Raw genomic sequence first — 16,515 nt, 5'->3', positions numbered from 1 at the left:
ATACAGCGAGTCAATGAGCAGAACACTGACTTTACAGTCATTTCGCTTGAGCATGTATAATATCTTCTTATCAAGGAGTATTTGAGCACACGAATTTACCCATACACCATACACCATCCACGTAAAGCTGGGAATCATTGCTATCCCAATTATAGTGGGAGGATACTGGAGAACTCAGGAGTTCAAAGACTGAGGATCTTGAGCGTGATCACCAGAAATGCTGGTGGCAAAACAGTAATGGTATGCAGATGCCCCACAGGCTAAGTTAGTATTCTAACTATTGCAAAGTAAAGCTTTTGGCTTGGGACATGAGATGCATGTTCTCTTTCTTGTCCTGCCCAAGACATCCTGGGGCAACTTGGGTATGTCTACTCATCTCACCAGACCTTCCTTGTAATACTGGGAGGCTGATTCCTTGGCCTATCTAGATAGAAAGGTCTTAAAAACAAAGCTGGGTCTGTGTCAGCCACAGAGCAGTGTGATTCCATGTCAGCCAAGTGCTGTTACTATCAGTGTAAAATCTATTCTTTTTAGAAGAGGTATTACCTTATTCTTGATCAATTTCTTCAACAGCTAAGTCTCAGTCTCATCACCTCTCTCACCTGTCACCATGGGGACCATGCACCAGGCAGGATTCTTACTTATTCAAGGGTCACTTCATGTTTGTACTGCAATTAGTGTTTTATTTTAAGGAAAAACTTATTTACTGTGAGGGTGCCTGAGGACTGGACCGGGTTACCCAGAGAGGTTTTAGAGTCTCCTTCCCTGGAGACAGTCAAAACCCACCTGGGCATGATCCTGAGCAATGTGATCTAGGTGACCCTGCTTGAGCAGGGGGTTGCACTAGATGATCTCCAGAGGTCCCTTCCAACCTCACCCATTCTGTGATTCTGTGATTTCTCTTTCTTCCTGCTTGTTTCCTATGCCCAGATACTCAAATTAATGCATAGCAGTGTGGGAAATCAAGATCTACAACGCCACAGTTAAAGATTTTTTTTAGCCCTGCTTATTTCATTAGAGGTCTAGACATGCAAGACATTATTTATCCTATAAACAAAATATGGATAAATGCAAGGATTCTAAATTAAAGGATTAATTAAAACCCTTAACTGTTTCCAATATGTCTTTTTTTTCCAAATAGAAGGCTCCATTGTATAATTTTAGCATATCATTTACATTCAATATTATGTTCATGTTATTTACATATATTCTGACATTTGTAATTATACACTTTTCGCTTTCACAGTGCTTGGATGTGATAGTCATTTGCCAGGAGTAGAACTATTTAAGGGGAGTGGAGATTAGGGGATGGTGGAAGTTTATCTCTGCAGAGACAAAAGGATCTCCTACCCATGTGAAAGCATCTAAAACTGGGTATGAGTTGTGAAGGAAAGAAAGGGTGCCCAAATCATTTCACCAGAGCTGAATATCTTTACAAGTTATGTCTTCTTGCTCAGACCCTGAACATGAGACTTAGAGTTCTACTGTGTATATTCGCATTAAAAAACATTTTGGGTTCCGTAGGAAATGATGGAAAAAATTCCAGGTTCATATTATGAAAGATTATATGGCCTTCACCCTCAGCTGTTTTAAGCCAGCAGAGCTCTAGCATAGTCAGACAGAAGCCTGGCTCAGCATGAAATCACTCTGATTTCCCCTGAAAATGATACTTATAAACTCTACATAGTGCAAGGGCACCAGTGAATCTACCCATGATGACGTGATATGGAGGACATTGCACTAGTATAGTGACTTTCTTCCAGTGGAAATGTAAAGGAGAGGTTATAATCCTTTATGGAGCTAAAATAACCTAAAATATGAATAAAATGGGAGTTAGCTCTAGGAAGCTGGATGGAACTGAGGTAAAAGTAGACATAAAAAGCTGAGGTAAAAATCAGCTCTTACTTTCGGTTCAACTGTTTCAACTATTTCCACGTTGATCAGAATCAAACAGCAACATGGACTCTTTCCGTCCTTTCATATAAGGCCTTACATTATCACAGTTTGAGGGATGAGCAAGAGGGGAAGGTATTATATATTATTTCATGTATAGGTCTTCTTCTGAACTAGTCATGCTAGTCTGTCTTCTCAGTTGATGGAGAGAATTAGGAACTTTTGGGACATAATTCATCTCATCCTAAAGCACATATCTAAATTAAATCAAAGACATAACAGAGCCACTGAGTTACAAGGCAGCCTACGTTGACTGCTTCTTATGTAGATATCTACAAGAAAAAGTAATGACTGAAGGCTATTGCCAAGTGGTAACACTTTAAGGGGAATAAGCTGACACTCAGACTCCTTTTCTTGGCATCACAGCTGGTGTTCAACCTTTATACATATGTCTTAGGGGCAGAAGAGGAGCCATACTTTTAAGGACCACTTCCTCTGATATAGGATTTACTTACCTTGGCTGGGATTCATGGGTAGTATGGTACACATGCACTGGTCCTCTTGACTGAGTTTTCAGTAGAGGACTTCAGAGGTTCACAGTTGAGGTTCAAGTACTATTCTGCCACTATCCATCCTGATCCAGTTAGTTCTCACTCATAAAATGACCAGACAGTGCACAGTTTAGGAGCTTGCATGGGCCACGGAGTGTCCTCAATAATAAGTATAAATGAAGTCATCCAGCATGGAAGAAAGTAAAGTTCTACAGACAGGAACTGGCTACACCATTAGGTCTCACGGTCAGATGGCAGAAGGTAGCCTGTTCTATGTATTAGCATTGATGTAATCTGTGAAGTAACCTCTTGCATCCTGTTCCCAGCACGTGGAGTGGGTTTATCCACAGCTTCACTCTTCAGCGTGGGTTCAGGACATGCATACTTACACCTTTGGAAGCCAATAGCATATTGGGCATGGGCCAGGATGGCAATACTTATACATAAATTGGAGCTTCCTTAGCACTTAAATTGATGTGAACCTGAGAAGTCTGGAAAGAGACCTTTACGCCTGGTGAAGCAAGAGCAGTGATCACTTTTCAAGACTTTACTGGCAGAGACATCCAGCTTTGGTGAAATGATTCCTTCCATCTATAACTAATAACCAGTTTTAGAAGCTTTTACATGGCAGGTGTCTTTCAGCTGGAGAAACTTGGGTTTTTTTCAAGTTGAGATTTCTTACTTCTGTTTCTGCTGTTGGTCTGGCCAGAAAACTCATTTTCCTGCTTAACTATGTGCTGTGTAGAGGAATATAAATTTTATCTTGCGCCACCAGGGCACCTTGCAACCAAGAATTTTATGATACAGAGAGGGCGTCATAAAGTTCCTCATCTTTCAGCTCAGTAAAGCAAAGCACAGAGGAATCTTCTGAACAGCTGAAGCACATCATTATTATTATTATCATTCATAAAGAGCAGTGTTCACAACAAGCCAGTGATTTAAAGGTATTAGAAAATAACAACATGGTGAGGATCTAACTTGGGAAAATGCCGTTTAATTTAAAATATATATATATCTTAAACATAGGTTCAACTAGGATAGCCTGGAAGGGCTTGCTAAAGTCACAATGAAATGGAAGGTGAATACATGCTTAGATTTTTTTTTTTCTCAGAAAAGTAAAAAATTATGAACATACAGAAGTTCTTTGAATCACAAACTAAGGATAAGAGTAGAATAAACAAGAAAATTCTTGTACAAGTTACTATGTGTATATGCACATATACACACGTGTTCCTATTGATTAGTGCATATGTGTGTGTGTGTGTAAACATATATATATGTATGCATATACAAACACACACACACACCCAATGAGTATTGCTCTAGCCACTAAGACTACATCAATGCTAATAAATTAAACAGTGTCAGGGTGTGGACATAGGAACTTGATCATCTGTAGTGTTGAAACCTTAGGCTAATCCCCAAATGCTTTTGACCTGGACCAGCTAGTACTTCCCCAAACAGTTCTTGGAGACAGTTTTAGAGACATCAGAAGCCAAGGACTATTCTTAACAGGCAGTTTGGATACGCCTCTAAGAAAGTTCAACAGCGTGGACATGGCCAGAGCCTCCCTGCTGGCTTCAGAGGCAGGTTACAAGTCTAGACATAGTTTTATTTATATGCGTGTAGCATGACAGACTGGTTTCCAGTGTTAATATGTGTATATTTTTCTCTGACCACTGAGAAAAAAGAGACTCAGGTTGGCATTGACTGCAACCCAGGAAAGGCTTACTTTGTTGGTGTCCCACCACCTGATGTCACTTCTACACATCTGCTGCTCCCATGGCAACCTCTTCTCTGATGTCATTCTGAAGTTTTGGCACCCTTTCAGCCTTCTCCCTTTCCTCACTGTGTCCATTTGAAGGCTGGGGAGCATCCTTCCAGCTGGAGAGCCTTGGGACAGCCTGCTGCTGCAGTTCCAGAGAGTCACCAGGAGACAGACCTCCACAGGGCTGTTGGTGACTGTCATTTTTCCTCGCCGTAGAAAGGATGTCTCTGTGACCTGCCTTACACTGGACAGTGTTTGTCTTTCCATCTGACCTGGCTTCAAGGGGCTGCAGGTTCAGTTCCTTTAATTGTCCTCTAACATTGTCCACTGTTCCATTTTCTTCCATATCTGCAAAAGAAAAACTGGTCTGTGCTTCACAATAACTGTAAGACCCTGCCTTCATCTTTCCTTCCCTTCAATGCCTTTACTGTCTGTTCGAAACCTGAATGAAAACGTAATTTCTGTTGGAAAAATAGTTGTTAGAAAGATCATTTTAACTGGCCCCAAATTTCAGTTTGGCAAAAATAAGTTGTGAAAACCCAATAATAATAAACTACTTCCACAAATAAACATGCAGGAATCAAAAACTGAAATGGAAACAGCTGCCTTCTTCATATTGATACAAAAATAGCTCCTAAAGCATTATCCAATGGTTATCAAATGTTTCAATAAATGCTTAATAATAAAGTGTATAGAATAGAGCTGTTTTATAAGCTGTTTATTGCTAAGGCTGATAATCATCTTTAATACTTACTACACATCTATAAATACATCAACCCTCTATGAATCAAGCTATAACATAATGCACAACTTTTTCTTTCCAATGTTTGAAACCTACCCAAGGCAGAATCTGTGACCTGTAATGCTGTTTATGAAATTATTTTGAGAAAATACAGAAAAAGCGAAATAGATTCTATACATTTTTCATGTGGAAAGGCAAAATGTTTACATCATAGTAATCCAAAGGGTTATCAAGCACAGAGGCAGAATCACTTGTAGTGTTATGATAGATGGCTTTTGAGTTGACAGCATGTGCTATCACTTCAGTGCAAGACTGGCAGTTTGCTTCATTTGGATGCTGAAAACATTTGTGAAATTCTGTCAGTCCTCTCCCCGCAACACCAGAAAAAAATGAAATTGCTCAAAAAACAAACCTTGGATATTTGCTCCAAATCCGTAACTAGTCCTAGACTACATATCACATTTGTTACTGGATGACACTGGCTTTTGCTGACCATTCATAAGCATCTATTACTGGTCCTGACCACAAGCGATCCCCAGAAAATGTGTTGCTACCACTACATATTATTCAAATTTGTCTTTCAAGTTCAACCTTTAGCAGCCTGAGACTTTTTGCCTAATGGTTTCTAGCACCCACTGCTCAGATAAATGGCAGAGGAACATTTCTGCTATCCAGACCATACCAGAGCTCGTACCACTGTGAAGAAATGAGACAGGTTCAGCTCTGACAAAGGCATTACAAAGAGACCTGTCTGCTCAGTCTTTATAACGGGGACAGTAGAAGGGCTGCAAAGAGGTCAGCAGGTTTTGCAGATCCCTAATGAGAAAGCAACATCCCACAGATGTTGCAAAAGCTCCTCCTGATGTCAGCGGCAACTTTGCTTGGCTGAGTCTGAAGTCTACAAGGTCATCTGGAAGATTATTTTCACCGTTATTTGATTAATGAATATACTACTGGTGTAACTGGGAGAGAGAATGTGGCTTTGCAAGGTAGAGGGAACAGCTCTGCTTGCTACTTCTTTTGAGTAAATTATGCCTCACTTTCCTCTCCAAAGGATGCATCATGCATGCACTGGCTTCCTCTACATTATTTGAGGAGCTATGCAAAAGAGGCTGACACAACATACATTCACAGTCAACATTAATCACTGTTTTGTGTGACCTTACCATCCCTCTTTCTGAAAGTCATTCTATATAAAATATATTCATATATTTTCTCTCTCTCTCTCTTTCTCTCTCTCTCTCTCTTTTTCATCCCTTCTTTCTTTTTTATAATTCTTTAATTTTAAGCTTTATTTGCTTGCATCATTTTCCCCATCTTCATTTCTTCTCTACAATATCCATATTTCTTTATGCCTCTGCTCACTTCTTCTGTTCAGAAGTGTTACTTTTTTCTGACTAGTATGCCTATAGCATTCAATTTCAATTGGAAATTTACTGGAAAGTTCTCAGTAGATTTTCAGTAAGTCACTTCTGTGCATAACAGTTTTCCTCCTCATGACTGTTTTAGCATTAGGTAATTGGCTTTTTTAAAGTACAAATTATGTACATGACTGGCTTCAATTTTCTGCTTTTTACTCATAAACAAAGCAATCAGGTCATGATCCCCTATAACAAAGCTTCATGTTATTTTTTGCTATGTATTTAAGCCTTTTTCATCTTCAAAGGTGCCATCTTCTGTTGCAAAAATACGTCTAATCAAACAAGTTTGAGTTATTCTTGAAGGGGCTACTAGCTTATCTTTGGATATGGGTGGTTTCAAGGATGAAATATTGCCTAGACATTTGTAGGATCCAGTAGTCTATAATACCACACTTTTCTCCATTTTTAATTAAATTGAATACACATTGTTTTCTCAATAAAACCCACATTAACTGGATTAAGAATCGGCTAACAGACAGCTCAGGTAGCAATTACCAATAGGAAATAATTCTGGGAGCACTGAATGAGTTGCAGTACCAGTCACTATCACTGAAACGGATGCTTTTCAGTGTTTTTATCAGTGATCTGGAATTAAACCTAAAAATGATTCTAATGAAATTTGCAAGTGGCAGGAGGAATGGCAAACTGGTAGAAGGAAAAGGAGGAGGAGCTGTCCTGAGCAACCTAAAAACAAAAGATGCAGACCATATTTGCAGAGCAGGGACTCTCTTCAGGAAAACAACCAACAGTGATTTCTGGGTGATTTCTGGTGGTACAAAAGCCAAAAGGACTAATGAGATCTTTTAGTTGTAGAAGGGTAGTGAGTGATGTCAGGGAGGTGATTTTACTTTTGCAGCAGCACAAAGCAGACATCCAAACCAGATCTGAATAACGCAGAGGGCAAAGAGCCACCGGAAGGGTTCCAAGTTGCCCAAAATGGTGAGAAACTCCCAGAAATGCAACAATTTGCCTCTAGTGGACAAGCACTTTCCTGGGAAGAAGCAGCATGGCACTGAAGGGATCTTCAATGTAAGAAACGTATCCTGTAGATGAAGCCCAAACACTGGAAACTGAAGCTAGGAAATGTAAACTGGCACAGAATACAACTTTTCAGAGCTGAAGGTGACAAAGCACCAGAATAAATTGCAAACAGAAGCCATATGTTCTTCCACCTCTGGATGCCTTTCTTTTAATCATGCTTTCAAAAGTTATTTAATTCAAGAGAGAGAAAGAATTATGTGAAACTGAGATTTTTGTTACAGAGTAGGTCAGCCAAGGTAATATCTTGATCCCTTCTCGCCTGCTGTGCTACATATCTGTGCACATGGGTTTCTTCATCATCTCCATCCTCACCTATTTGTTCTGAGACAACAGCCAGGGCTCCTAGCACCATCGGACTTTGCACTGTAGAAACAGCGCAAACAGAAGCGCTCTGCCTTGCAAGACTTACTGTGATGATTAATAACAAAGACTGTGAATATTTAATTGTTTTAGAAAGGTAGGATTTCTTATGGGGGGAAGAACTATAAAGCAGAAACTAAACAAAAGGACTGTAGCTTTGATTGCCTCTCTGTCTCCAAAACCAACAGCACTTTAAATAGGGGGAAATCAAACATTAGACGTTTCCAAGTCATACGTATTAAATTCACTTAAGATATTGTTATCCTTGTTTAGATTTGAACATATCGGGGAATCTTTTTGTCTTGCAACTATTCCTAAAAGACTGTAAGTGGCTGGATTTCCTTTTTCTGACAAAAATCTTCCCATGAATTATTTACACGATGGCTCCAATCAACACTATACCTGTCAGCCTCCCCAGCCAAAATGAAAGTTCACTATGTAAAGGTGCCAAGGGAGAATGGCAGTCTCCCACTGCGAGTTTATAGACAGAACTAAGTCAGCACGCATTATGTGTCAGAGCCGACTTCAGACAGAATCAGATCCTTTGATCTCAGACCTCCACAGGAAGCTTAGATCTCAGACAAATTAGATAAAAAATGAATTTATAGCAGATATGTATCCTAAGGCACACAGCTGAACGCTGTATTTTGGAGGAGTACAGCAAATATCAAAACACATAAACTGCAGAATTTCCTCTCTCTCCTCTCTCTCTCTCTCTCTCTGCTTTTGTGATGGATGCTAATGAAAAGAAGATAAAGCTCCAACTATCTTCTTCCTGCCTCTTATGTAATCCACAGGCTTTGGGAAGGAGGAAGAAAAAGAAATTCCCAATACAGAGTAAATGGATAGTTCAGCAGGGTTATCAGAATGCCCTTAGATGTGTGCTGTTGGCTGATGAGACAAAACAAAAAAAAAAAAAAAAACCACTATAGGAGCATTTCACACTGCAGAGCGGGAAGCCAGTGCTTTATGCTGCCAGCTGCATGCCCCAGAGGCTGTCTGCTTTTCAGTGACCTCAGAAGAAGTCGTGTTTGATCAGCAGATGATGAAAAGACGAGTCTCGAGGAGGTGTGCAGAAGATGGTTTTTTTGTGAAAGTGACAGTTGAGGGTGAAGGGGGACACAAAACATGGGAGAATGGAGCCATTTTGGGGTACTGGCTCTGAATCACTGCACAGAAAGCATGGCATGAAGGTCCTTGAGAAGGAACTGCGACTGGTGGCGGTCACAGGGAGAGTGTGGAAATGAGCCTTGAGTAATTTTTCCTGCTCTCCCCACCTCTGCCACAGTAACAGACCTCGGTGCAGTCATCCACAGCCTGCAGGCTCATCCGGAGCCTTCTGAGCATTGCACAGTGGCTATCTCTGTGCTATTACAGTGGTGGAACCTGGAGATCTGGTTAAGGTAGGTCCTGTTGCTCCAGACATGCTGTGGACATAAGGGGAATGCCAGTCCCTGTCCTGCTCCAAAAACACTAGATGAAATCATGGACTCACTGAACTCAAGGGTGATTTTGCTGCTCCCTTCAGTTGAGCTAGGATTTCACATAATATATCCACAAGGAGAGAAAATACTGAGTAGACAAATACTCAGGAGGAAGTAACAAAGCAACAGACCTTCTGGCCACTGATCTTATACATACCTGTAGTTTGTAACAGACCTAAACGAACCCTTTTGATGTCAGACTATTTACAAATCTGAGTCATTCTCATTCTGCAGTCTCACCTCCTCTTGCAGAAATGCTGCTTTCATTCTCTCCTCGATTGCAGCAAGGCTGGATGACAGCTGAACGAGGCTGTGCCTGGGTCTGGGGTGCGCTGGTACTAGCCTTTGCCTGCTGTGGCACATTAGCCTGCTCAGTCCTTGTTTCTGCAATGAAGCAAACAGTTGCATCGCTCTCAGTCCACCCTTGGCTCAGCACCAACTACTGCTTTAAGCAATAATAAATTGCTGGTGAATTACCCGATAATCTAGCATGTGTTCTTTCTGCTCAAAAGGAGAGAGGCTTGTTTTATGATTATATCATCTTGTGTTTTACCACTAGGGATCCCACTTTTTCTCTCCAGTAAAATCTTTCCTTGTATTGTCACCATGTTCACTAATATTAGAGATTCAGACCTTATTGCAGCTAGTGTTCACGATGCAGTTTAGGAGAAAGGTTCTTTAGCCTAGATTTGCAGAGTTACTTGAAAGAACGAGTCCAGTGAAACTCGTGAGAAGATAGGCCTTGAGACTAGTGGGAGATTAGTGTTTAAAATACTTTATTAACTGGAATGTGCACTGGCTCCTTCAGTACGAGTTACCTGTACCCATGGCTAGGTTTGAACACATTTGGAAGATCAAGTTATTGGTGGCTTCCAACATATCTAGAAGGTTAGGGTTGCAGTTTGGGAATTAATTCACAGAGCAGTCATGACCATGTCATTTGACCCTCAGTTTTTTTCTTACACAAAAAAGTTTTACGCCTCCCATATTGGGAAAGCATCTTTTAGGTAGTTATCTTTGTTTTTAAGGTCAATATTTAAAAAAAGAACTTTAAGGTAAGCTAGAAGAGGTGTGGCTTTGTCTGCGGAAAGAGCTCCAAGGAAGCAGCAGCCTTCCAATGGCCACTTTGACATATATGATGCTGAAGATGTATTATGGGATGTCAGCATGGCTACGCAGCTGCCTCTGTTGCATTCACATTGCAGCTGTGTCTGCTTCTTGGTCAGCGCTTCAACTTTGCATTAACCTCACCACAGCAATGTATTGCTATTACCTGTTATCATGAAAATGCTGTGGCTAAATGGATAATCTTGGCGCTTGAAATCATGGTGAGCATTTCCTTTGTTTATCAGTTCCCTAACTGCCCTACAGAAATCAGATCTTCTTCATGTTTCAAACACATGTAAAACTTTTTGCAGCCAGGAATCAGGCATTTGTTACAGGTGCATACCCCTATGACCCTGAACTATGTCGCTTACTGCCAAACTCTGCAGAGCTTTCTCTGAGTGCCACAATCTACCTGAACAATTTGCAGAAGATAAATTGAGATGCCAAAAAAAAAAAAAAATGAGACAACCAGAGGAAATAAGTGAAAGAGTCATGAGAACAGCAGCATGGGGGATATATAATTATACAAACTGATTGTAAGTCTTATCCAAAGCCAACAGAAATTAGGAAAAAGGAAACAATCAGGCTATTTTTGGGTAAGACTTATGAATAGTACTGAAAACTACTCAGCTTGCTTTGCCATTGTCAGTATATTCTGTTTTGGTGATTCTGTAGATTAGTTAAATCAAAGAGATTTATCCTCTGCAAGTATAAATTTCTGTGGCCATTTCCAACTTACTGTTGCTTTTGCTTTTCTTGAGCCAGCAGACTGCAAGAAGACCAAGGATGAGTGTGGATGCTGCGGAACTCAGCATAACAACAACGATCATGCTAGACTTCTCTCCCACGGGGACAGGAAAGATGGCAAATGGTTGAGACAGCACAGTAAGTTTAGCCCCTGAGAATTCAAAGCAGTGAGAGTCTGTTAAAAAATTGAGGACACTGGTTTCATAGTGAAAACGGCAGGTTGTAGCCTTTTAACAAAGATGCTGCTGCTAAAAGTATATACTGGAAGAGCCCAAAAGTCCATCTATCCCCGTATCCAACATTAGCCAACAATATTCATCTAGGACTGAGTACCAGAACAAGGTAAATGTGTAATCAAACTTCTCCAGTTTACGTCCCAAGCCTTCAGCCCTTCCTGAGGTAGAAGTAGTCTTTCTAAATGTAATAATCCTTATCAACATTTCTTCCATGATTTTGTCCAGCTGACTACCAAATCTAGAAAATATATTCACAGAATATCTGTGTCTAAGGCCAACCAAATCAGGCCCAGATAGATGATATATATATATATCTCCAGCCTAGCAAGACAGAGAGGTTGATTGCAATGAGAAAGGTGCTAAGTCATACACAGATGTTACAGGCTATACCTCATTCATTTGAACGTAAGTTATGGAGAATCTAGAAACATTCACTGGCATTAAGCTTAAGTCCAGGATACAGAAGACTCCCAGTGAACTTGTTAGTATTCTCCATTGTGTCCTTTCCAGTACACTAGAGAGTACTGGGGTGTGGACTCTGGCATTCAAAATTGATGCAAAAACTTGAACTGTGAAAAAGCTGTCTGGTGCATTTTTAGTCTGGGCCAACAAACATTCTCCCAAGCTATGCACACAAGCAGTCAGGATTTAGCACAGGCCCTGTATCTCTTTGAAAATACCTTTTGAACGGAGATGCGCTCTGAAAGGAGAGGAGTTTAATAAAACTGGCCATTGCATGGTCTATAGACTGATTTGAAGGATATGGATGAGCTCACCAGCATATTATCTGTCTTATCACCTGACTCCTTTTCAGTCCTAACCCCATAATTCTAATGATTTCACTGGATGTGTATTTCTTTTACTTGTTTGAGTTAACACTTCTAATAAATATTTGAAAGCCTTTTTTTCACTGACTCTCAAAAATCAGGAACTCCATCAGATGGAGACTTAGAGACTAGGGTAAGTATCTGTAGGTACTTTTATCTGAAACTAATTAGATTTGTGTCAATACTGTCCACTCAAACAGAACCAAGCTTTACCAGAACAATGTGGGAAGCACGTTCCAATAGGGAAAAATTTGCCTGCAGATATACACGCATATGAACTTCAGCTGAGAGGAGATAAATAAACTCACAGATATCAAGAACTCTACACAGACAGGTGCTCAAAAGTTGCATTTCATGCTACTCTAATGGTTTGTGATTAGACTGCTGTTGGTTTAAATGGAAAGTGGATGGATCAAGCCTCCTGGGATACCTATCAGTTAAGTGAGTATTAATTCAGAATAAGGAGCAAGACCACGCAGCAATGTGATAAATAGTCTACTCTCCCCAGGAACTACCGCTGAAGAACTTGGGATCATTGTATTCAACATCAGCTGCATCTTCTGAGCTCACTCCAAATCACAAGAGAATGCCAAGGTACACACAGAAAGCTAATCATGAAAATGCATCCCAAACATCTATTATTTGATTGTTTAATTTTTGTTTATTTATCTTAAATGATAAGCAAATATCTTCTAATAGAGTCTGGCAGTATAAAAGTCTTTATACTGTCTCCAGCATGGCTCCCAATTACACACAAGAAAAAGGGATTTCTTTTTTGGTGTGCATTTTCATAATGCATACTAAAAGTACAAAATACTCTGATTTACAAAGACGATGCCTATACAGATAGATAAACTGTCTGCATGGCTATCTGTAAACATCTCTTTGCAACACTCTGACTAGCTAAATGCTTAATGAAAGGGATCTGTATTTGATTAGAGGAAAGGACATATTTTGACTCCTCTGAAATAACTTCCAAAAATCGTTTCGTTATGCTATACTTCCCAATGAAGAGTCTGATCCTCTGAGGTGCTGACTTTCCATCTGCGCTCACTGCAGTGAAGTCAATGTGGGTGTTTGGGTCAACACATACCCCTTTAAAGGCCCACCTCCTACTATATTCCCTGCACCATAATTCTCCTTTTGCAAAGCCATGGAAAATACTATGTTGATTACCACTTTTGACTTGGAGGAGAAAAGATTTCTCATTAAAAAAAAAAAAGTCTGGATCTTCGTTTAATCCTGGAATGGGAAGGGATTTCTTGGGTCATAAATCCTATCCCACGCTATTGTATGTACTATGTTATACACAATCACCCATAGGTTTATCAAGTTTCTTCCAAAAGTAGTTTGATTTTCTGCCTCCACTATTCCAATCTATTAAGATAGGTTGTTCAGAAGCATGAGACTCTAAATATTAATAGCCTTCTTTAATTTCTAGCCCAAATTATTCTTGGCCATTTTTTACCAGCACTATCATTTTAAATATTTCATCAGTCATTTCCACTTAACCACTTCCAGCTCTCAACTATTTACCTCTCTGATGTACAAGCCAAACTATCTTGGAGTTTTTCCTAAAAATGATCATTCCTCTCCCCATTTATGGGTTCTTCTCTGTGCCTACTCTAACTTGAAATGATCTCTGAACATGGGTAAACAAAATTACGTTAGTACTCCAAAGTAGTTCTCATCAGGGTTTTATGCAGTGGCACACACACATCCCTCTGGAAATATTTCTAGCCATACTCCCCTAGGCTTCTTTCCAGCTGATGGATCCCAGACTGTATACATAAATGAGAGTTAAGACCTCACACATGGTGGTACAACATCTAAATCTTAATTTGTCTTTGGAATATCTGCTGGTGCCTGTCAGATGACTTGTTCCTACTCTTCCATTGATACACCCCAGCACTCATTCTGAAACACAAAAAAACAGTGCTTTAACCTTATATACCTTTAGGGCCAGATTTGCAAAGAAATTCAGGCCCCAAAACAGTTAGGCAGGTGCTTATCTCTGAGATTTTTAAAGCCAGAGTTCCAGTGTTGCCTTGTCCCCCAAAGTCGCCATGTTCTTCTCAGCTGGTACTTTTAAGGAGGAATAAGCACACCTGCCGCTTCACCGTTAAGAGGTTGCCTCTTGCAAGCTGCATAGCTGTGGAGGTCCCAGCATCACATCAGGGATAGTCCTGCAGAGCCAGGTCCTGGTAGCACGCTCTGAATGTCTGTAAGGCTCAAAGCATGTCTCACCCAGAAAGACTGCCAGGTGCAGACAAATAATAAGTGAAAAGCAGTACAAAAGAGTACTGGGAGCACAAATGAGGGACACTTACTAAACACAGTAGAAAAAAAATAGGGAATGGTCAGATTCAATTTATAGGGAAAAAATTGCTCCGATTGCTTAGGTGCCAGAGTACCTAATTCCCAAGGGGGGCTCATAGCTGCCAAACGCAGGAAGAGAGAAGCACCTCTCTCTGGCAACACATCTCTGTTCTAACCCATCTTAATTTTTAGGATCTTGAATCAACGGTACAGGAATCACCCAGCTCACTGGCTGCCTGGGTGGTGCCAGCTTGGTCATGGAACAAAAGTCAAGCTATTTAGAGGCTTAGCATGACTCTCTTCATTCAATCAAAGTTTAACTCCCTTTATACATCCAGACCACACAATGTCTGTCTCCTGTAGGACTTTGTGTTCAGTTACCAAATAAAGCAAAATGCAGAAAATAGAACCTACCTGGAGGTGATGTGACAGTGAATATGAGGGTCCAGTTTGTGCCTGAGCTGGAGACAGCCAGATTGGTAAAGCTTGCACGTCCATCTATGACCTGTACTTCAGTGAGCCCTACAGAGTAATAATAATAGCAATAGTAATAATAGTGGCAATAGTAATAGTAACAACAACAACAACAACAACAGCAACAAAAATAATAATAATAATAATAATAATAATAATAATAATAATAATTCATTGCAGTTAACAGCTTCCAGATAAGCATGACCCTAACCACATTCCTGAACTCAACAGAGAAAATGAGCAAACCAGGAGAGTTCTTGTGACTTTAATGGGACTTGGGAAGGCCTGAGACCACTGTCCTTCCTAACTGCAAATTTTCTATCTGATCCCAGAAATTTTGCATGGGGCTGAGTCTTCAAAGGTACTTGGGTACCAAATTCTGGATGGAAGGGAGGATCTGAGTTGCTGAATCTCAGCTCCCCAAGCAATTTGTGAAATGGGGTTTATTGTACATATCCATATCACAGGAGTGTAATATGAATAAAGATGTTAAGGGGATCAGGCAGAGGTAGTGGGAGCTATACAGATGCTCTAGAAAGTTCCCAATACTCATTTTTTGATTTAGCTCATGTCTTGTGTGACTAAGAATGTCACCAGGGAAACAAAAATGCTTAGGATAGTGTTAATGAGATACTTAATATTTTCTGTACTGATGGGATGGTCTCAAAGAGCCAGCTACAGGAGCTAAAGGAAAAACAATGACTGTTTTAACCCCTTTCTGATTTGCAAATGTTTCACCTCATCCTTTGGGCATATCACCTGCTGTCCTGCTGCTAAATCATTTTGAACTTTTCTCCATCCCTGTTAGAAGCTGTAAAAGGGATCTGGCCATGAAAAATGTCTACGGTGACTACCCTGTGGTCATACAGGAGACACTTTATCTCAGCTAGAAATATGATGGGGAAGTCTCCATGGAGAGCATTAAAATGAAACCTGGGACCCAGATTCTCCATCACTTTACCTCTTGTTCTGAGCTATTAGGGAATGTGTTCTGACTCAACATTTGCCCTAAGTACTTTTTTTTTTTAGGGGGGCAGGCTCTTCTTAAAATATATAGTTGATTTTGCAACTGGATCTCTATTTAGCTGTGTATATCTTTGATCACCAGCCAAGTCTTGGTCTTTGAGTAATGCTCACCAGGTCTGTGCTTCTTTCAGGCTCTTGCAATGAAAGGGGTAAAATCCTAAAGACTGACAAACTTTCCAAGTGTTGGTTCAGGTGGGAGTAAGAAGTTAAAACTTCCCTAGGATGATGGACTCCATTCAGTGATCAAAAACACTGACTCTCTTGGTTGCTCAAAGACAACACATAATAATTATTTGCTTTATAAAGCTAATGTCTTGACAGTTAAGCAGCACACGTGAAGGTACATAAAGTTTGAGTGTGAGGAGGATATTGCTACTCTTCCATCCCCATACCCAGGATACTAACCAAACTGATGGAATAGCAAACATCTTTGTGAGACGCCTTTAATCAGTGTTTTTGCAACCACAAAAGCATAGGACCGTTCAGCAGCCCTGTGGGGACAGGGCTTTTCATAGTAGG

At 40.3% G+C, this 16,515-nt stretch overlaps 1 protein-coding gene across 4 annotated transcripts in view; it reads right to left on the bottom strand.

Moving 5' to 3' along the window:
* Positions 1-1,121: 1,121 nt before the first annotated feature.
* Positions 1,122-16,515, bottom strand: part of PKHD1 (PKHD1 ciliary IPT domain containing fibrocystin/polyductin) — a 280,498-nt gene continuing 265,104 nt past the window's right edge. For all 4 annotated transcript variants that reach the window (XM_068936956.1, XM_068936955.1, XM_068936957.1 and 1 more), the window contains exons 63-66: positions 14,911-15,018; positions 11,107-11,265; positions 9,501-9,644; positions 1,122-4,560 (exon numbers count right to left, since the gene is read on the bottom strand). In XM_068936956.1, coding sequence (XP_068793057.1) covers positions 4,208-4,560; positions 9,501-9,644; positions 11,107-11,265; positions 14,911-15,018 — 764 coding nt within the window. In that variant the 3' untranslated portion in view covers positions 1,122-4,207. The remainder of the gene's footprint in view (positions 4,561-9,500; positions 9,645-11,106; positions 11,266-14,910; positions 15,019-16,515) is intronic.

This window comes from Struthio camelus, chromosome 3 (genome assembly GCF_040807025.1).
Source record: "Struthio camelus isolate bStrCam1 chromosome 3, bStrCam1.hap1, whole genome shotgun sequence".
NCBI classification, from domain to species: Eukaryota; Metazoa; Chordata; class Aves; order Struthioniformes; family Struthionidae; genus Struthio; species Struthio camelus.
Note: the sequence above shows the minus strand (reverse complement) of the source record. Positions and strands in the feature narration are given on the sequence as shown.